General features: G+C 39.7%; 1 protein-coding gene across 3 annotated transcripts; it reads left to right on the top strand.

Annotated features, from left to right (window-relative positions):
* Positions 1-1,697: 1,697 nt before the first annotated feature.
* On the top strand, positions 1,698-21,577 carry LOC129754856 (uncharacterized). 3 transcript variants are annotated; one of them, XM_055751093.1, is made up of 7 exons: positions 1,698-1,823; positions 13,983-14,730; positions 18,542-18,682; positions 18,756-18,953; positions 19,023-19,223; positions 19,285-20,060; positions 20,119-21,577. In XM_055751093.1, the coding sequence occupies exons 2-7, from the start codon at positions 14,623-14,625 to the stop codon at positions 20,792-20,794; spliced, it is 2,100 nt and encodes a 699-aa protein (XP_055607068.1). In that variant the 5' UTR covers positions 1,698-1,823; positions 13,983-14,622; the 3' UTR covers positions 20,795-21,577. The 3 variants fall into 3 exon arrangements, with proteins under 3 accessions (XP_055607068.1, XP_055607067.1, XP_055607069.1); XM_055751092.1 differs by having other exon boundaries at positions 1,726-1,823; positions 13,980-14,730; XM_055751094.1 differs by having other exon boundaries at positions 1,798-1,910.
* The last annotated feature ends 455 nt before the right edge of the window (positions 21,578-22,032 follow it).

Genomic DNA, 22,032 nt, shown 5'->3' on the forward strand with positions numbered 1-22,032 from the left:
ATTTCAGATTCAGATTTCAGATTCAGATTTCAGATTCAGATTTCAGATTCAGATTTCAGATTCAGATTTCAGATTCAGATTTCAGATTCAGATTTCAGATTCAGATTTCAGATTCAGATTTCAGATTCAGATTTCAGATTCAGATTTCAGATTCAGATTTCAGATTCAGATTTCAGATTCAGATTTCAGATTCAGATTTCAGATTCAGATTTCAGATTCAGATTTCAGATTCAGATTTCAGATTCAGATTTCAGATTCAGATTTCAGATTCAGATTTCAGATTCAGATTTCAGATTCAGATTTCAGATTCAGATTTCAGATTCAGATTTCAGATTCAGATTTCAGATTCAGATTTCAGATTCAGATTTCAGATTCAGATTCAGATTTCAGATTTCAGATTCAGATTTCAGATTCAGATTTCAGATTCAGATTTCAGATTCAGATTTCAGATTCAGATTTCAGATTCAGATTTCAGATTCAGATTTCAGATTCAGATTTCAGATTCAGATTTCAGATTCAGATTTCAGATTCAGATTTCAGATTCAGATTTCAGATTCAGATTTCAGATTCAGATTTCAGATTCAGATTTCAGATTCAGATTTCAGATTCAGATTTCAGATTCAGATTTCAGATTCAGATTTCAGATTCAGATTTCAGATTCAGATTTCAGATTCAGATTTCAGATTCAGATTTCAGATTCAGATTTCAGATTCAGATTTCAGATTCAGATTTCAGATTCAGATTTCAGATTCAGATTACAGATTCAGATTTCAGATTCAGATTGCAGTTTTATATTTTTTTTTACTCTGTTTGTTTGAAGTTTATTTCATTTTTTTAGTTTTTTTTTGTCTTGATAACATTTTTTTCTAACAATTTGTTAAGTTTATTTTATCGCTTCTCAGATTGAGCTTCGTATGAAATTCAGAATTGGTATTCAAATTTTAATATGAAATTTTTTCTTTGAATCTAAATAGAGGATTAGTTTTTTGTACTTTATGTTGAAACCAGATTTTTTCACATACATTCATTTCACAGATAGATAAATAATCTTAGTACCAAAAGAAGCAAAAGGTTTTTTTTTAAATAACGATCTGATTGAAATCTGATGGTCAACGAAATTTTTTTCAAGATTATAGATATCGTGTCTTTTGAAAATATTGCTTTCTTTCACATGTTTGTTTATGGATATTCCTCATTGCTATTTTTTAAATTTGACCCACAGGCGCATGTCGTTTTTACATTTTTCTTGTTGATTTTTCCTCAGTGTAAAAGTTGAACTTAAAGCTTTCCAAGATGCGAGCTTTCAGAAATCGTTTAAAGCATGCAGGTGTTGGGTTCAATTTGGGCTGTCTTTTCTAACGGGATTGGAAAGAGTGAACTTTATATTTGGTTCGCAAGTTCGAATCATTTTCTGACAGCACTCTGTTCAACTTTGCCGTTTGTCGGGCTCGTTGTTGAGCAAATAGTTTGCTGTAGAATGAAACGTCAAAAGATTTCTTAGATAGGTTTTCGAAAGGGGCAAAACGTGATTTCATTTTTTTAATATGGGAAAGTATTTTACGTTAATCGAATGTATGAAAGATTTTTCTTTGTTTGTTATCCATTGTCCTCTCACAAACCTTGGAAATGTAAAAATATAATTCGCTCTTTTGAAATTTTACCAACCATTCAATAAACACGTTGTCGATGTGTGAGTGCCAGCGTGTCTGCGAGGCGCTTTCGGAATGTCAGTTTTGTGAGTCAAAATAAAAAAAAGTGTCGAGTTCTTGTATGGCAAATGAACGCGAATACGGAGAAGCCTTCAGTAAATTGCATTATTATTGGTAAATATCGTTACTGTTTGTTGCCGGAGTGTTGTTAAAAGTTGCACCGGATTACCGGGAATCCGTTTCGGGTGGAAGTGACCTCGGGTGGGTTGAGTGCGGTGACAAAAATACGAATTATTCCACTTCCGTTCTAGTGCTGCCACAGTCTGTGTCGACCGTGTTCGATTTTGCCTTGAGAAAATGAGAAAATATGAAGCAAAAGACGGAAGCGGAATGTCCCGTTTGCTGAGCTGATTGGCTTAGCCTGTGTGCTCAAAATGGAGAAATAAGTCGGTGGATTGCTCGTGTGCTTTGTGTGTGAGCCGCAGGGTTATGGTTCGTGGAAGAATCATTTCATTCGCTAATATGTGATGAGGCGATGAATTCCAGCGCTCCGGAAGTGGAAAATCCTTGAACTGTGACTGCTCTCGGTTGCTACAAATTAGGTTATAATTGATGTTAAGTGAAGCCCTACAATGAGTCATACGGGAACGAATTGAACCAGTTCGACTAATTTTACGTTCAAATCCGGAATGACAGATTGTGCAAAGGGTAAAAGTTCCTGCCACTGAATCTGGTCATTGCTCTTTCTCCACATTCGAACTCCAGCCAAAGACCAAAGCAAAGGGAATAAGTTCAATTCGACCTACTACCTACCACAAGAAATGAAACTAGCTGAAAGTACATCATCAAGCAAAGCACGGAAGAGCGTAGCAGAAAAGAAGTGAACTGAAACCGGTTTTCCGGTTTGGGGATGTTTTCCCCCTTGCGCGTTGGTTCTGCCGCCAGCAGCAGCAGCAGAAGCACCAATCTCAATCCTCGTTCATGCAACGTTGGTTCCTGGCTGGCAGTTTGATTTCCAGCCGTCTTCCCGCCGAGAAACTGATTTCCGTTTCTTTTTCTTTTTGCTCGCGCACACTCCCGGGCGCCCGGTCTCAAGTTATGTTATGGTGCTCATCTTTTTCTGCACTCGGGCCAGGGGTTCCCAAAGGGCTTCCAAACAGATTCAGGCCCGCATATTTGCATCGATGCAATTTTCTTTCTTTATTTTGATGCTGTGCTCGTAGAACCCTAATCATTTTTGTTTTTACTTTGTGGTTCTTAATCGGATTTTAATTTTTCTGATTACAATTCGGCCTCTAAATAAGTTTTGATATTTTATACTTAGGACTTTAAGCTATTAAGATTCCATGACAATGGCCAATAGTTCATCCTAATTGATTGTTTGGATCAATCGAAAACTGAGGTTGATCATTATAAGGTTTCTACCCCCTATAATCTGAATTATTTTTTTATTGGGCTCTATTTAATATTCGACACGAGTCGATACAAGATACACAGTAAGTAGTATGAAATAGAGGAAAGGTTTATATGTAGAACAATGACAGGTGTAGATAAGTTTCTTGCAAACCACTAATTATTCCCCAGTAAGAATGCATATTTAAAAAAATTAAATATTCGATATCTCAGAAACCGCTGGATCAAATTTGATGAAATTAGTACTTATAAGTTACCGAAAATGTAGTGTTGAACTTTGTCTGATATAGTTTCATTATTAAATTTATAGCATTTAAGTTATGCTTCTAGATATAGCACACTAGGGCGAGCGGAAGAAGGAGATATCTCGTATTTGGTTCTCAATGTGTTAATAATATTTTGACACTATGAAAATAAAGTAAATAGCAGCCTGATATGGTTTTTGTTTGGTAATTCAATCTGTAAAGGATTTAGAATTTTTTCATGTATGTTGAGAACAAAGTTATGAAAGTGTTTTAGTGTTATGAACTTTGGTGTTTAATATATTTTATTATTTTGAAATCCCCAACAGTATTAATATATTATCCTATGGTTATTAAGTACAGTTTTATAACTCGTTTACTGCCGTTCTACGCAAGAATGTCCCATGTGACTTTTGGGTCATTTTTACTTTTTTGCTGGAAACGGTCTCTTTTAGTGTTAACTTTCGAATAAAAACACAAACAAGTATACTTTGTTCTGAACTTATACGAAATTTTCTTCAAGGTGGTTGTCTCTATGTTCATAGTTCTACGCAAGAACGTCACACTAGAGAAAATTCTATGAAAAATGCAAATTTTATCAAAAAATTGTCTTAAGATGAGTTCAAACTGTTGAATTTAATGTTATTCACTGAAAAGAATACTAAAATAGAGGGCAGAGGAGGAGCGAGAATTATTCAGAGAAATTTTCACTAACACTTTTCAGTAGGCACTACTACAAGATCCATACTCAACTATACATTTTTATAAACAAAGAGGAACGTATTTCTCAAATTACGGTTTAGCATGAGTTTTTGGCAAAAAAATAAACTACGCAAGCTTTTAAAATGATAGAAAAATTGTAGCCGTGTGACAGTTTTTCGTAGAACTAGCATCGGCATGCGTTCTGATTCTACGCAAAAGTGTCACACGGAGCATTTTTGGCTCTAATTTGCTGTTTTTTTTTGTAGGAAATGTAATTTTTTTTGGCAGAAAACATTGTAAAATGATCAACTTGAACTGTTCACTACGAAAAAACTGTCGGTGAATTTTTAGTTTGAGAGAAAAATTGGAAATATAGCTGATATTTCAATCGCGTTTTTCTCGTATGCACGTTTTTCCGCATGGGACAATCTTGCTTAGAACGGCAGTTTACTTATCAGTAAAGTGCATATACAATACCCTCGAGTGCTATGCTGCATCATATTAGAATAATATACCACTCTTTTAAAATGCAACTTGCATTTTATCAGCATTGCACAATGCTTTCGAAAAGCAGCATAACTCTGAATCAGAATAACAAATGACATCATACAAGCTTACTTTAATGCTTTTTAGCACTATGTTAGCACTACAGTGGTATTATGCCAAAGCAAATTAGCATTGATTGATGCTGAATTAACGCAAATTTAGGGCACGTGTTGCCAGACATTTGATTCAAATAGGGCTTTTTTCCAAAGATTTAACGCGAACCTGAAAGTGGATCATAGAGTCACTGAAAATGTCCGAGCCATATAGATGTCATGAGTTCGATTCCAGGCCATCTCCAGCGGATAAATAAACAAAATCATGTAAGAAATTCAACCCGATAGAGCGGATATTCACAAAAGACAAATTCAATATCATAGCATAAAAATGAAGCCAAACAAAAATCGTCGTATCTCATTTGAACGCCAATCGCATTTTCGCAGCATTTTTCCCGCCAACGCTATAGTATCAACCAACGCTAATACAGTGCTTTTATAGGGTTACTAGCTGACCCGGTGTGCTTTGCTACACCTTTCAAAAGTAAACGAATTTTGATTGTTTTGTTAGCGCTGTTTCAAATCGAATTACAATATAAATCAAAAACAGTGCAGCTGGAGTTTCAAACTGGAATACAAAGAAGACTTAAACTAATTTTCTGAAACTTCATATCTTAATTTGTTTTCAAGATTTGAAATTTTAAATCTATTTTTATAAGCTTCATAAGTTCTTTGATTAACTATTTGATATAAATTTTCCACCCTCTCCCCCTTCCAATGCGAGAAGGGCTCACAAACTATACTATAGAAATATTTCGAGTATTTGAAAAACGGCACATGCCACATTTCTCTCCATTTGTTTGATAAGAGTTTTGCCAAATAAAATATGAATAAACCCTGCCTTCTTCCCGACCCCACTCTGAAAAAGGATGGCCTCAAATTGTTCATACGCAAACAACCTAACTTATAAAATATGGTCCTATTGCTTGATATGTTTTCGACTTATCCCCCACTGCTGGAATGAAGTCGGGGTCTCAAATAATCATACCCATTATTTTCGTACCCTGAAACTCTCTCATTCAAAATTTAATCCCATTGGTTGATAAATTTTAAGCTTGACATCGAAATTTACACTGAGGTTTTTTTACGCGGTTTTTTTACACGGTATTTTTTACGCGGTTTTTTTTACGCGGATTTTCGAATTAACGCGGTTTTTGAGAGAAAATATTCTAAGACTTTTTTAAAGGAAAAAACTCAGAATCTTTTTGTAGTTGGGAAAACCTTAGCTCTGAGACTAAGGCTGATGTCAAGCTGAGGCGACAAGCATCGCTTTGCGTTATTAATTCCTATAAGAAAGCAATGCAACGCATTGGTATGTCATGTTGGCGCGCCATGGCGCTTTCAAAATTCACTACAAATTATCACTTCTCTTCATCTGATAATGCTTGGAATCGTCTCCTTTCTTTAGGGAGCAATTAAAAACTCATCAGATCATCATCCGGATTGCGAAAATGCCGAAATTTCAACCGACAAAATTCTTTGTTTTTTGCCGGAACTACGAATTTATGAAAATTTTCTCGTCGATTCAGATATTATTTAGCTTATTATCACAAATTTGGACGGATCTCCCTACTATTGTGCTTTTAACCGAGAAAAAACAATATTCCCATTGGATTTTCTACTTGTCGCGCTTCAAAACACCCTGGCATCAGCTTTGTCGCGCTTTCCAATGCGCTCAGCTTGACAGGTCTGCGCTTTTTCCATGGAGATCAAATGAGATCAGGTATGTCGTGTGAACGTGTTGCGCTGCTTGTCGCCTCAGCTTGACATCAACCTAAGAACGCGATACATGAGATCTGAGACCTGAGACTTGAGACCTGAGACATGAGACCTAAGACTTGAGACCTGAGACCTGAGACATGAGACCTGAGACATGAGACCTGAAATATGAGACACGAGACATGAGACCTGAGACTTGAGACCTGAGACATAAGACATGAGACATGAGACCTGAGACATGAGACATGAGATCTGAGACATGGGACATAAAACATGAGACATGAGACGATCTGAATTCCACACTGTCAAATAAGCCTCACTATATTCTACAATTCTATTAATCTAATTGATTTTGTTTTTTATCTTTAAAATAAACTATCATTGTACGCATATTTAAAAAAAATCATGGTTCTTACGCGTTTTTGAGTAACGTGCTTTTTTGCGCGAATTTTTTAATTAAAATGGATTTTTTACGTGGATTTTAGAATTACGGGGTTTATTACGCGGATTTTCGAATCAACAAGGTTGTTTTTACGCGGATTTTCGAATTAATGCGGTTTTTTTACGCGGATTTTCGAATTAACGCGGTTTTTTTATGCGGTACGAAACCCCGCGTAAAAAAAACCCCAGGGAAACCGTTCCTTTCCTTCCTTTTCCACACTGCAAGGCGTAGGGATCTATAACAATCGTACTCAAATACCTTTCTATGCCACAGTTGATTCCATTTGCTGACTTTCTCAACATAAGTTGAGAACTAATGCTTACAAAATTGTATTGGGCCATCCTCCTCTCTTCCTATGTTCCTGCTCACTCAAGAAGGGTGAGAGGGAGGGGGCCCAAAACATTATAGGAACCGTCCCCGGTACCAAGGTGTGTATATATCCAGGAGGTGTTACCGAATATCGAATTCCCGATTCAGCCATTTTGGCTATGTAGGCTATGCAACTATGCGGAACTCATGAAGTTTGTTTACCAACAAACCACCGAAAAGCTGAGCGAAAAATAAGCAAACTTTGAGAGTCCCGCTCACTCCTCGCCTACTTACTTTGAAAGTCGGAGAACCTAGTGTATCAAAAGACCTTGCCCGGTTCCAAAACCCTTCACCTGCCAAGTTTCACGTAAATCGGTTCAGTAGTTTTCGAGTCTATAGAGGGAACAGACAGACAGACGGACAGAAATTCAGCTAATATGATGCACAGAATCAAGCTCTATATAACTGACGTGACTTTAGTGCAGAATTGGTGCTAGTTTTTGGAGCTTATGGTTACTTCACAGATAAAGTTACTTGGGTAGTCCAGATTTGAATTTGGCAACCTTATCGAGCACGGGATGTTTTTCTATTACCGGTGTGTAAAAATTTAATTTAGAAGTGAAATAATGAAAGTTTGTTCGTTGCCTGTAATGGAAAGGTCTCTCAAAATTTTATTGCAAGCGTGTTAAGTGAAGTTTCGTTTAATTAACAATTTTTGTTCGACATATGTGTGATTGAAGTACTAGCACTGATCACACTGACATGACACTTATTACAATAACACAATTTACCGTTCATAATGTTATAGATAAGAGAAGATTCATTCAATTTAAGCGCTGATGTGGTCTAGTGGATAGGCTGGCGCGAGTCTGGTAACCCAGGCGTACTGGGTTCGATTTCCGGTATCGGCAAGAAAAACTTTTGGGTTCGAATCCTATAAGTTGCCGACAGGTGAGATGTTTGGGGAGTAAGTAGAGGCCAGTCTCGAACCCACCCTTGTCCTTCCTCCAACTGGTATCAGGAGGGGTTGGTTTATTATCTTGAACTGCATTCTGTCCATATCCAGCCGGAATGGATATACATAACTGTTTTTACCGTACTTTGAAGGTATTGGGATTTCGGGGGTAATTAATTTCACATTCATTGGCTGGACAAGACTTATATTCAAAATCGCGCTGATAAACAAAATACGACGACCAAAACGCGATCCCGGAGGCTGTACATGACGATGCTGACGAAGTTTGACTGCGTGGTAATGGACGACGAAACCTACGCCAAAGCCGACTACAAGCAGCTTCCGGGTTAGGAGTTTTATACGGCAAAAGGAAGGGGAAAGGTAGCAGATATTTTCAAGCACATGAAACTGTCAAAGTTCGCGAAGAAATATCTGGTGTGGCAAGCCATCTGTACCTGTGGCTTGAAAAGAAGCTTGTCAACCAAGAAATTTACGTGAAAGAGTATTTGAATAAACGTCTGCTGCCTTCCTGAAGAAACACGGTTGTTCCGCAATGTTTTGGCCGGATTTGGCATCTTGCCATAATGGTTAAAAGGCCATGGAGTGGTACGCCGCCAACAACGTGCAGGTGGTTCCCAAGGACAAGAACCCTCCCAACCCCAACACGCCAGAGCTCCGCCCAATTGAGAAATACTTTATTGTCAAGCGGAACCTAAAGAAGACAAAAAAAAACTGCTAAGTACGAGCAGCAGTTCAAGGCAAACTGGCTTTCTGCGGCGAAGAAGGTGGACAAGGTGGTTGTACGAAATCTGATGGCAGGGGTAAGCGTAAGGCCCGGCAATCCGGATTTGGAAAAGTGGAAGCCTGACTGAATATTTCTCCTGAATTTTATACTAATTAAACTTGAAAAAGTTATTTATTTTTTTATTTTAAATAAACGATTTAACCGATTTACACGCGTTTTCCCTTGACCAAATTTTGACCGTATCACCCTTTACCTTGTGCTCTCTCACTTTTTTTTAAATCGGAATTTAGATTTTATATTGTTTATTCGATTGTGGAAATTTATTGAAGATTATTGTAACCATGAACATGCTATGTCCTTAAAACTTAATGTTATCTATAATCGTTTAAGACATTTCATCTGTTGTTTTGTATAAATTATGCTTTTCAAATGCAGTTTTTAAGTTTTACTTAAAAAGGGCTCTGCTTTGCAGCATGGATGACACATTTTTAATATTTTCAAGCTGGTTTTAAAAAAAAAACGTGTCAATTTCTTATAGAATTAAAAACGTAAGATCTTACTAGGGGAGGGGGGAGGGGTTTCGAAAAATCTTACTTTGTCTTACCAGGGGGAGGGAGGGTTGAAAATTTTCAAAATCGTGCTTACGTAAATAGTGAACGGCCCCCAAGGAATACAATTTAAAATTACAGGTTTTGTTAATTACAGGTGATTTATTTTAAAGGTTGCAGTTTTCAGTGACACGTAATAGTCAAAAAAAAAATTTCTGTGTAGTCTTTTTCCGAAGCATGTTATTTTCAGAGTTTTTTTCCTCGACTTTGAATAATTTAAAAATGAATTGTTGTAGCTCAATATTGTCTGAGAAACATATGTGTGTTACATGATGATTTTACGGTTTCAAAAACTTTAAATTCTGTACAGATCGGTTGAAAATTTAAAAACAAGAGAAATATTATGATTTTTGTTAGGAGTGTCAAATTGACACTCCAGGAACTCCAGGTAAAATGTAAGTTAGTTTTTGGAAGAATAAATTATCTAAATTCTTATAACAAGTTGGTGTTTTTTTCTCTTGAAATGACTGCGGAACAATTTGGTAAAGGATTTACAAATATGCTTGAAGCATCGCGATTGCAGAGCATTCATTTCCCGTGTCAAAAACCTCTTACAATCGGTTGCACATATGGGGAATAAAGGGTGATACGGTCAAAATTTGGTCAATATCAACTTGACGTATTTCTTTCAATTTTGCATTTAAAAAAACCTGAACACCCCTCATTTTGAAGGTGTGTGTGTGTGTGTAGAATGTTGTTCCTATTTTGATTTTGGAATTCACTCTTCAGTTGTCAAAATGCCGTCCAAGGAAGAAGAGCAGCGTATCAAAATTTTGCTAGCGCATCGCGAAAATCCGAGCTTACAAGAAGGTGGTGACTCCAAATCGCGATGATAAACAAAATACGACGACCAAAGCGCGATCCCGGAGGCTGTGCTGACGAAGTTTGACTGCGTGGTAATGGACGACGAAACCTACGTCAAAGCCGAATACAAGCAGCTTCCGGGACAGGAGTTTTATGCGGCAAAAGGAAGGGGAAAGGACAGATATTTTCAAGCACATGAAACTGTCAAAAGTCGCGAAGAAATATTTGGTTTGGCAAGCCATCTATACTGCCGCTATTCGCAAGACTGTCCCATTTGCATTTTCGTCATTTTTCAGTTTATCTCAAAAATCGTTCAAATACAGTTAGTTCTTCAATTTAGACTAAAAACTTTCATAACTTTGTTCTCAACATATATGAAAAAATACCAAGTCATGTCTGTCCCATATGAAATATACCCGCAAAGCTGTCGCATATGTCTATTTTTACAGAACGCTTCAAAATTGCTCATCTAATAACGTTAATTTTACAAATATTCATACAATGTGTGCGACAAAATAAGCATTCATTGAAATTACGAAAGTTAGACTAGATAAAACAGTACAGTAAAGTCAAAAATAACAATTTCCATAATTTTTACAAGCTATGATTAGCCTATAGGCTAATTATAATGGGTAAATTCCGCACAATTGTTTTTTTTTTATCTCGCATGAGGTTTATTGAATTGTTCGTTATAAAACATGGAAATAGTCAGCTTCAAAGCCATATTTTTAAGGTTTTTGTCATGCTGTTTCTTGCTGCTTGGACTTCCATAAAATCTATGAACCAAAATACGCGTACCTGGTAGCACACGCGTAAGTCATATTGTATTGATTTTTCTCATTATATATTTGCAGCCAAAATGCTTTGCTGTTTCTGATTCAGCATTAATTTAATTTGTTGGTTTTTATAGTCTTTCTTAAAGATAATCGACAGAGAAACTTTCCAAAAGATGAAGGTACAGGTTTTTTCATTCATGGAACGTTGATATTGATTTTATTTTGGACCTACTCAATTCTTACGATAAACTTAAGTAATCTTTATCTAAATATGTTATAAAATCATTTTAAACTTATTTTCATCAGTAAACAACCACTAATGTGAATAATACAGCGCAGATTGAGAGAATAACATGATCAACTGACAAAAGAAAAGCCAAATATGGGACAGCTTTGCGGGTACATTTAATACGCATGCGAAATATACTCGCAAGGCTGTCCCATTAGACTGAGTCGATTTGGGGTCATTTTCGAATTTCTCAAACCCTGGGGTCTCGAAAGCTTCGTTTTGGTCCAAAACTCATCCATGATTTTTTGCAGAATTTTTAAGTAACGTTTACATGAGTAAATTTGGACTTTTAGGTTTGTATGGGAAAATTGAATATTTTGTACTGAAAAATCAACATCATTTTTGTTTCTTCTGTGCAACCGATCCAGCTGGTGGTTTTTGTGCCAATTTATAAAATTCCTAAAGGAAATTTTTCGCCGAACAACTTTGTCGAAGACCGTAAATTCGTATCTTATTAGACAAAAAAGTTATTAGCTGTTCAAAAGAGGTATGACTTTTGGCATTGATAAACAATAAATTCAATTGACAACACTGCTTGTGCCCCGCGAAGTATTGCATGAAAAGTAGTTATGCAATACCTCGCAAGGCACATAACAGTGGTGTCTATTGAATTTATTGTTTATCAATGCCAAAAGACATACCTCTGTTGAACAGCTAATAACTTTTTTGTCTAATAAGATACGAATTTACGGTCTTCGACAAAGTTGTTCAGCGGAAAATTTTCTTTAGGAATTTTATAAATTGGCACAAAAACCACCAGCTGGATCGGTTGCACAGAAGAAACAAAAATGATGTTGATTTTTCAGTACAAAATTATTAATTTTCCCATACAAACCTAAAAGTCCAAATTTACTCATGTAAACGTTACTTAAAAATTCTGCAAAAAATCATGGATGAGTTTTGGACCAAAACGAAGCTTTCGAGACCCCAGGGTTTGAGAAATTCGAAAATGACCCCAAATCGACTCAGTCTACTGTCCCATCATTATTTTCTCCTCTGCATCAACAACTTCCAAAGCAAAAAAACATTGGACGAAATTCTACAACGATTATCTTAATATCTGTGAAGAAAGAAATAGAAAAGGTAAAGTTTCAACCGAGAAATCCATGAAAGTTTATAAAAATCTTTAAAGCCGTTTTTCTCGGTTCGTTGTTTTTACATATGGGACAGACTTGCCGGCAGCGGCAGTATACCTGTAGCTTAAAAAGCAGCATTTTCATAGCTTCCGGGACTGTCAACCAAGAAATTTACGTGAATGAGTGTTTGAATAAACGTCTGCTGCCTTCATGAAGAAACACGGTTGTTCCGCAATGTTTTGGCCGGATTTGGCTTCTTGCCATTAGGGTAAAAAGGCCATGGAGTGGTACGCCGCCAACAACGTGCAGATGGTTGCCAAGGACAAGAACCCTCCCAACACGCCAGAGCTCCGCCCAATTGAGAAATACTGGGCTATTGTCAAGCGGAACCTAAAGAAGACCAAAAAACTGCTAAGGACAAGCAGCTGTTCAAGGCAAGGAGCTGGCTTTCTGCGGCGAAGAAGGTGGACAAGGTGGTTGTACAAAATCTGATGGCGGGGTTAAGCGTAAGGCCCGGCAATTCGGATTTGGAAAAGCGGAAGCCTAACTGAATATTTTTCCTGAATTTTATACTAATTAAACTTGAACAAGAAATTTAATTTGATTTCTTAAATAAACGATTTCACCGATTTACACGCGTTTTCCCTTGACCAAATTTTGACCGTATCACGCTTTGAATGAAGGTACGTAGTGACAACATATTTGAAGACTCAGCATAATCGCTGTCGCCCATTCGTCATTCGGCTGAAGCAGAACTCTGTTTAAGCTGACCACAGCGTTTCTCTCAAACATATCGCGCTGCACGTTCTGCAACGTAATGAACTCGGTCGAACTGTTCGCCATGTAAAACGATATTCGAAACAGAAAGATCCTAGAACGAAAGGTTCCAAAAAGACCATTCGAGTTCTGAACCTTTAAGGGAAGACATACTGTGTGATAAGTGATTCCAATAAACTGAAAAGTATTCAATTTAAAACGTGGCAAAAGATTTTCATTGTGGCACCTGAAGGTTTACGATTTGAACATGTCTGCAACGGATTATTCTGATGTTTCGGTGAAATACGAGGGGCATCCTCTCAGAAAATATTGTGAGTGTTGCGCATTCAACGTTTAAGATAAAAATCTGATAAATATATTACGGGGAATTGTTGGACTTCTTATTTCAGAAAAAAAAATTGGGATAATACACTTTGGGTCATATAAACCCTAACTCAGCAGGACAAATAGAATTCTTCTAATAATCATCTAAACTTTTTTCTTAGGGTAATCTAAGTGCAAAAGAAAATATCGTTACAAAAAGTATATTTCGTGTTAAATACGGTTATCGAAAAAAAATCTAATACTGTATAAAGTTTGAAGACGCCGATGATAGAATTTAATTTTCTATTTTTTCTGAATACGATAACTTTGCTGATCATCATGATGGTTGTTACAATTTGAATCGTATCAGGTCTAGCTAGCTCATAGACTTGGATCATAATTGATATAGCATCGTGATGCACTTTTTGCCCAACCGAAACACTCCAAACCTTACTCCGGTCGGTGGTTAATCTCGCTGCAACTATCCTTTAGTACCTATACTATATTCAATGTAAACGCCAGTTGCAATAACAAAAATCTTTCTCTTTATTGCAAATTTCTTTCGTTCCAGCAGCCACAATCAAGGGTTTGGTTTCGCAAATTCCATCTTCACCACAACAGCAGCAACAAGTCTCCAGCGGAGCAAAACCTCCAACTCTATCGGCAGTGAAAGCATCATCATCATCATCAAAAGCAACAACAACGACGAAGCGATCAACGACTGTTATTATTGTTGTTGGAAGTAGGAGTTGGACAAGAAGTAGTACCAGCAACAACAATTGCTACGGTGCTGCTGCCCTTGAGGGGAAAGTTGTGAAGGGGGAGGAAACAGCCAAAGTAGTCGAAGAAGTCAGGGAGCGGAAACGGCAAAAGGCATCGTCGAGTGAGAAACCGGTGCGCAAAACAAACCTACCAAATACGATCAAGACGAACGCGATCGGCTCGGTTAACATCTCACAGATCTGCGAGGGGTTTGCTGGTTGCCTCGTCTTCGTCGGTGCGCAGGAGCGGAAATTGTCAAGGGGCCAACAGCAGCAGCAGCAGGAAGCTGGTGGGTACCGAGGCGGTGGGGTCTGGTTGCGGAGACAGTCTTCAACGGAAGCGGTTGTAGTTGAAGAAACAGCCGAAAGCCAACAACAGCAGCGACGGCTTCGAAGGGGACGGCGGCGCTGTCGACGACGACGACGACCACGACGATCAGTGCCGTGGAGAAAATGTTCGCCGCCGAGAAGCTGCTCGCCAACGTCGTCAAGGCGGATATGATGATAGCCAACAGTGGCGATGCAGAGGATCTGCTGGAGAAACTGGTACCGGTTGGGATGGTGAGTTTTTAGCTTAGTGTTAAGTTCGCTCGATAGACTTGATCTTGGGACGGTTTTTTCATGAACTCGTTCTCTTTATATCTGCCTCTGGTAGGCAGTAGGTATTATGGTTGTTTTTTTTTCGTTGCGCGATTCGTGTTGCTTGCGGCCAACCGAGCATGTGTTGGTGCGTTTCGCTCATTTCCTGCGCGCGATCTGTGTTCTCCTCTGTTGGCTGGGGGATTTTATATGTTTCCGCTTTTTTCTCTCCTATTCGTCGTTGTCGATGATGCTGCCGATGATGATGATGGGTCCACGACTTTGGATGCAGTTGGACAATTGAGCACCTTCGCATCAGTTTAGTTGGTAGTTCGGAAAAATCGCTATTAGTTTATTTAGTGTTTTACTCGTCTCAGTTCTATGGATAATGCCATATTGGTTAATTAAGTTGCGTTATATAGTTCGTCTATTAAGTTTGAAGATAGTGAAGGTCAAGATTCAGAGGTTTGTTATGACATTGTTTATACCGTCTGTGGTAAGGAAAGTGTTGAGGTGTAATCGAGGGTTTTTTCTCCTGTTGACAGATGCTTAAGGAAGCAGTTTGACCGACCAAATTATTTAAAACCCGTTTTAGGAAAATATATTCCTGAAGCTAAGAATTTCACTCCGACTTCGTCTGTGTTTGGTAAGATCGTCAAGTTGATCATCTCTGTACCTTGTTGGGAGAGTAAAACAAAATCAAGATCTTTTATCTAAAGTTGTTTATGTGGGCTTAGTAATTAATCCGCAAAACGCTGATATTAAAGTCCAGATTATATGCTACAAGTACTTAATGCAAAAATTGTTTTTTTTTGAGAATTTAATGGGAGCTGTCACTTATCTCTCTATAAAGCAAAAGTTTGGTTGAAGCACGGTCTGTTATTTATTACTGTTTAAAATCATGATTTGCTTAATTCGCGTGTTGACGATCGCTGAAGGCTGAATAAAATAATCTTCCACTGAAACCTGCGTTTTCGACAGGTTTTAAGTCCAGACTCGTCCGGTAGGAACTACCAGCGCAGAGGAAGCAGCCAACGCAAATATTTGCGGTTAGCACAAAAGGTACAGCACCAGCCAGCATAGAGATTATGCTCAGGCGACCACCAGCGTGAATGAGTGCCAGTGCAAAGGTCACGAGACGATCCAGTTCAGCTAGAAGGTGCCAACTGGAGTTCGAAGTCGGGAAAACGGGTTCGAAAGCGTTACTCTTGATGCCGTCACAAGCTACGCTGTGGTTAGTAGCATGAGTTCATTTCCGGATCGATCAGCGCAGTGGTCGAATGTGCTAGCTGGAAGATAAGCCCAGAGCGGAGCTTGCGTTTAATTTTTATATTTATTTGGGGGAATTCTTCACACGCCAAATCGCGCTCCACTTGGTCGCAAACTCAACTCCGCCTATAAAAAAGCCAGTCAACGTAGCTATCAAAACCATCTTAGTCGAATTCAGCAAAACCGCAAGACTATATTGCCATCGGAAATCTCGCGCGTTTAGGATTTTGTGGATCTCTTATTGGCAGGTTCCGCAGTTACCTTCCTGGTCATAAATTGACAGTTCGTACGGGTAACTGTTTTTCCAGGCAGTTCTCAGCTTCATCAGGCGTGCCTCAGGGAAGTCATTTAGGGCCTTTTGTATTCCTAATCTACTTCAATGACGTGCTGCAACTTCTCGATGGACCAAAATCAGCGTATGCCGACGACTTGAAACTGCAATACTCTATCAATGGCCCCGAAGATGTGAACTTCCTGCAGAACCAGTTTAACCTCTTTGCCCCCTGGTGTGATGCCAATCGCCTACCTTTAAACCGTAGTAAATGCGTAGTAATATCATTTTCCCGCAAACGACGCCCCTTCTCAGCCGTTTATTTCCTTGGAAACGTTGCAATCTCTCGAGCTTAACACGTGGAAGATCTTGGTGTGATCCTTGACGTGCGGCTGGATTTTAAGAATCACACCAACTCTATCGTTGGCAAGGCCTCCAGGAGCCTGGATCTTCTTTTCCGCATGTCGAAGGACTGCCTGAAGAGTCTTTACTGTAGTCTGGTTCGATCGATCCTTGAATATGCTTCTGCTGTTTGGTGCCCATTTTATCAAAACGGTTCTGATCGCATTGAAGCTATCCAACGACGTTTTTTGAGGTATGCCCTTCGACACTTAAACTGGCAAGACCTTTTCGACTTCCCAGCTACGAAAGCGGCTGCCACCTGATCGACATCGACACGCTGCAAGCCCGCAGGACCGCCACTCGTGCGTCTTTCGTCGCTGATCTGCTTTCATCAAGAATCGACTCTCCCGCACTTTTGGAAGTTCTTCCACTTAGTGTCCGACCTCGTGGTTTGAGGAATCGGGATCTTCAGCTCTTCGTTCCTGTTAGACCATACAATTATGGGGCCAACTTTGCAATAATTGGCGTCATCAAGACTTTTAACCGCTTAGAGCATTCGGATTTTGACTTTTCGAAGGTTGTATCCCGAAGAAGAATTCTTAGTGTTCAAAGTTCAGTGTAGATTTGTATTTGTAGTTAGTCTCTTAATTTTTAAATATCATGTGGATCAATATATGACCTCGCTCTTTGCGCCTCTGCTCGTCTCGTTCCTATTGGATTGGCAGTGAACACCTGTTTTGCAGGACAATTGTCCGGCATACTTGCAACATGTCCTGCCCAGCGTATCCTTCCAGCCTTCACCATCTTCTGGATACTGGGTTAGCCGTAGAGTCGCGCGAGCTCGTGATTCATCCTTGGTTGGTTCTTAACACTCGTCGCTATATCGAATACTCCGAGTGTGTGCAGGTCCTCCTCGAGCAATATCCACGTCTCGTGCCCGTAGAGGACAACCGGTCTAATGAGCGTCATATACAGGTTACACTTCGTGCGAGGGCTTCCCTTCCGCCTCGACGCCATTCCTAAGCCTGACGCTTCTAAGTAGTAGTCCAGCTCAAAACCTTTACTTGGCTTTCCAGTCCGATGATTTTTCATCTTCAATTGCTTCCTGTCCATCAACCTACCAGCGATTCTGTTCCGCTCCTAATGGCTCCAACCCAACGACCTCCCAGTGGCTTCGGTCCGACGACCTTGTTTGGTTCCGGCTCTACGCTCTTATTTTGGACCGATGCCTTACCAATACCGATGCCGACCTTCACTGGCTCCCGGCTCGCCGACTTTCCAATGGATTCTGGTCCGCTGCCAATGGATCCGACCCTGTCCGACGTACCTGTCTTACGACTTACGACCTCCCATGATTCCTGGTTTGTCGATCTTAACCTGACTTCCCACGACCTTCCAGTTGGCTCCTGGCTCGACAACCTTCCACGGTTACCGACTTGTTGACCTTCCTTGGCTCAGGCTTTTTGTCGTTCCACCGAATCCCTGGTTGGAGGACTGTCCAGGTGTCGTTCTTAGAGTTTTCGACACAACACTTGTGCAAATCTTGGAGAAAACCCTATTTTATTAAAGCGCAAGAACAAGAACTGAATTACGATAAGTTTTTCCTCCGGTAGTATATCGACTATTGGCGTTTCTTATTTCTTATTATTTTAACGAATATTTCAAATAACCGTCGCAAAAGGCTTTACAATCTCGATAGCGAGTATCCAGAACAGCAAGATCGGGATTTGCGCATCGATGCTTACCGGATAGGAGCAATAGACATCAGTATTGATAAGGGACATCATCCGTAAACAGTTGACAACCAAACTTGATTGTTGCCGATCACCTTCGGGCATCAGAAGATCGTTTCAACTCTTGGGTAGTTTTATAGAACCCCATACTAATCAGACATCTCTTCCATATTTACAGATTAACGGTTCCATGGGTCTCCAAAAGCCCCAGAATGCCATCACGGATCTGGGTAAAGCCTTGCTCCAGGCCGCCAAAACAGGAAATACCGAGAAAGTACACGAACTAATGAGCCGAGGAGCACCGTTCACGGCAGATTGGGTAAGCTCATGGATCATATTCATATTTTAGTTTTTCGAACCAACTAATCCACTGATAATTTTACTGTTTGCAGCTGGGAACATCTCCGCTCCACTTAGCTGCCCGTTACAATCACATCGAAACGTGCAAGGTTCTGCTGCGGGCCGGGATCAGCAAGGATAGCAAAACCAAGGTGGACCGTACCCCGCTGCACTTTGCCGTTTACTATGGAAACATAGCAGTTGTGGAACTGCTACTTAGCAATAAATGCGAAGTCGACGCTAAGGATATGGTGAGACGTTGTTGAGTTTAGCTCGTTGTTTCCGGACGGAACTTTATCTTTTTAAATTTATCGTTTTAGTTGCGAATGTCGGCTTTGCACTGGGCGGTCGAAAAAAGGCACGATAAAGTCGTAGAAATGTTGCTACAACACGGAGCAGATCCGAATGCGGTTTCCAAATTCGGTAAATCACCAATCGGCATTGCGATGGAAGCGGGCCAGGTGGACTTGGTGCGGATACTGTTGCTGGCAAATCAGATGCGAGCTGCTAGCCGGGATCAGGTAGGTGTATATTTTTGGTTTATCTTTAGATTTTCATTATTGTATTTTTGTGTTTGGCCAGGTACAGGAAGCAACGGATAACTTGATGCAGGAACTGCAACAGCACAAAGAGCGCAACACTGTTCCCATCGAGGATCCTGAGGATAACATCACCATGGATCTTAGTAACGATGGCAGCCTTTCTAATTTATCGGCAGCTCAAAAAGCGGGCGCCGAATTCCAGCAGCAAAACCAGAACCAGTCCCATATGGATAGCAACGAAAACACCAATGACACGGACAATCTAATCGAAAAAGAAGACAGTTTGCAAGATGCCATAATCAATCTGGAGCAGAACACCGAACAGGACCCTAAAAATCTGGACTCCAATACAATACAGATGCTGAAAGAGCACGGTATAGCAATGATTCCTTCAGACGATTCCGCTAGCAGTTTAATCACGTCGGCCATTCAGAGTGGGCGGAAAATTGTTCTCTCGGAAGCGGGCAAATTCGCGCTTAAGGAAACAAGAGTGCAACCGGCCTCGACCAGTCAGCAGACGACATCCAGCTCGACCGTGTCAGGCGGTTCGACGATGCCAACAACTACTAAGAAAACGATAAAAATCATCAAGAAAAGTTCCCCGTACGTGGTTCCCCAGCACGGTCATCGGCAATCGATGCTGGGTGGTCACGGTCATGGCGGGGGAGGCGGAGGAGGTGGAACGATAAAAACAAACAAAGTTATCAAAATTCTTTCGGCCGAAGAATTCAAGCAGATTTGTGGCGGCGAGGTCAGTGGGATCAAGAAGATTTCATCCGGTTCGGAGTATCGGAAATCGCTTCAGTCTACCATGCGGTAAGTTCGCGTTGAATATTGAAAATGAGAAACCTCTATTTAAAATTTCGTTTTGCAGACCGCATTCCTCATTCCATCGGCCAACGGGCACGATCAGCTCCAGTGGCAAACCGATCAAGAAGATTGTGATGACCAAGAATCGGTTGCCGGGTGGGTCGAGCGAGGGTCACATCATCTCCAAAACTAGCGGCTATGCTAGCAGTAGTAGTAGCAGCAGCAGTATCCTGGGAAGCAATAACAGTCTACAACAGCACCAGAATCGACATATCATAACATCGGCCGACGGCGTCAAACGTCTCCGAACCTCGGCCGGTATGGAGATAATCTCGAAACTGCCAACCAAACTACCCCAGGATACGGTTGTTTCGGTCGAGGGAGGTGGACTGGTGCAGCGGCAGCCCACGGGAATCGTGCCGGTTGTTGCAGGTGGCGCCGCCTTAGGTATTAACAATGGTCAGCGACTGGTAAGTAGTAATTCTTCTAATTATTCTTCAAATGCCATCGCATCGGCCACATCGACTTCCGGTGGCACCGGCCTAAGTTTATCGGAGTTGGAGCGACACTTTTTGGAGCTGCGGAAACAGACAGACGATTTGCGGAAACAGTTTGAACTGTCACAAAAACAGAACGAAGAATACCGCGCTAGAGTTGACAAGCTGGAGAAAGAAGTGCAAACGCTGAAACAGCAAAGTAGCAGTAGTAATACCAACAACAGTTATATAGAAATTATTTAACGTTAGTGGTTAAAAGTGAAGGCAAAAGTTTAGAGATTATTTGTTGTTTAAAGTTGAAATATTTTCAAACTTACCCAAAACCCACAAATGCTCTGTTTGTGGAGAAGAAACAATATCGGTTGTATTGTTAATATACCCCTAACTATATTTTTAAAAAACTTTTTTAGGTTTGACCTGCTCTCGAGAAAATAGTAATCTACAATAGATTTAGTAAATAACCCAGCGAGGGAACGTGTTCTGATTATGACAAAAGTCTTTTTCTTGTCCGATGAGTGCTGAAATTTTCTACCTTACGATTCCACTGTCAGTAAAAACACTCGGCATCACACCCGTAGACTATTTCTTGTTTTCCACTTTTAGAAATTTGTTCGAATATTAGGGATTTTAAATGAAAATTGATACTTTTTTGAGGTTTTATTTTTGACACTTTAGAAAAAAAAATTGATACTGATAGTCGTGCTGGTTTTTACGATCTTTAAAAATTAGTTTTTTGTTTTATGGTAATTCTCGATTTCCTTTCCCTTGTGGATTGTCCTATGTTTTTTCCTACTGCTTTCTTTGAAGTATCTTGCGTTTTCTCCAACTCAATATTTTAAAACTTCTGCATATGCTCTGAAAATTCATCAATTTGCATCACGAAGGGTTGTAATTCCTTCGCTTTTCCATAGAACTCTTGAATGACCCACGAGGCTTCCAGCGTTGGAATTTTGTAATGGGGTGGGTTTGACATTTTGCATTGAGTTGTAGGTATTAAGAGATCGAGTAGAATTGAAATTATCTATTAAAAAAACGATTTTTTAATTTTTCTAAAATAAACTGAAATCTAGTTTCATTGAGGTCTAAGTCAACTGTTTAACAATAATTGTTTAATTATTGAAAAAACTATTGTCTGAATGTTCTTCACAGTCTTGCTAATGGTTTTCAGAAATTTATTTTCATGATTCTCTTTCTTTTTTAATGAAGACGAAAAAGGAAGGTCTTCCCAAGTTTCTTCTGAGTAAAATCTCCATTCTTCTTTCCTCACCAATCCTTTGGAAGTTAAGGGGGTATTAGCGACATCTCCAAATATCCTGGGAGCCAGGGGTCTTGGGACCCTGCACTAAGGATTCGAGCACTACCTAAGGCGCAGTGAAATGTCAAAAAGATTGATTCTCCATCTACATCTTGACCGCTGTACCAATCTAAGAAGACAAGATAATGTTGAGCCGACTCACCCAAGGTAGGTCTTTCTATTTTTG

Source organism: Uranotaenia lowii, chromosome 3, assembly GCF_029784155.1.
Source record: "Uranotaenia lowii strain MFRU-FL chromosome 3, ASM2978415v1, whole genome shotgun sequence".
Taxonomy (NCBI): domain Eukaryota; kingdom Metazoa; phylum Arthropoda; class Insecta; order Diptera; family Culicidae; genus Uranotaenia; species Uranotaenia lowii.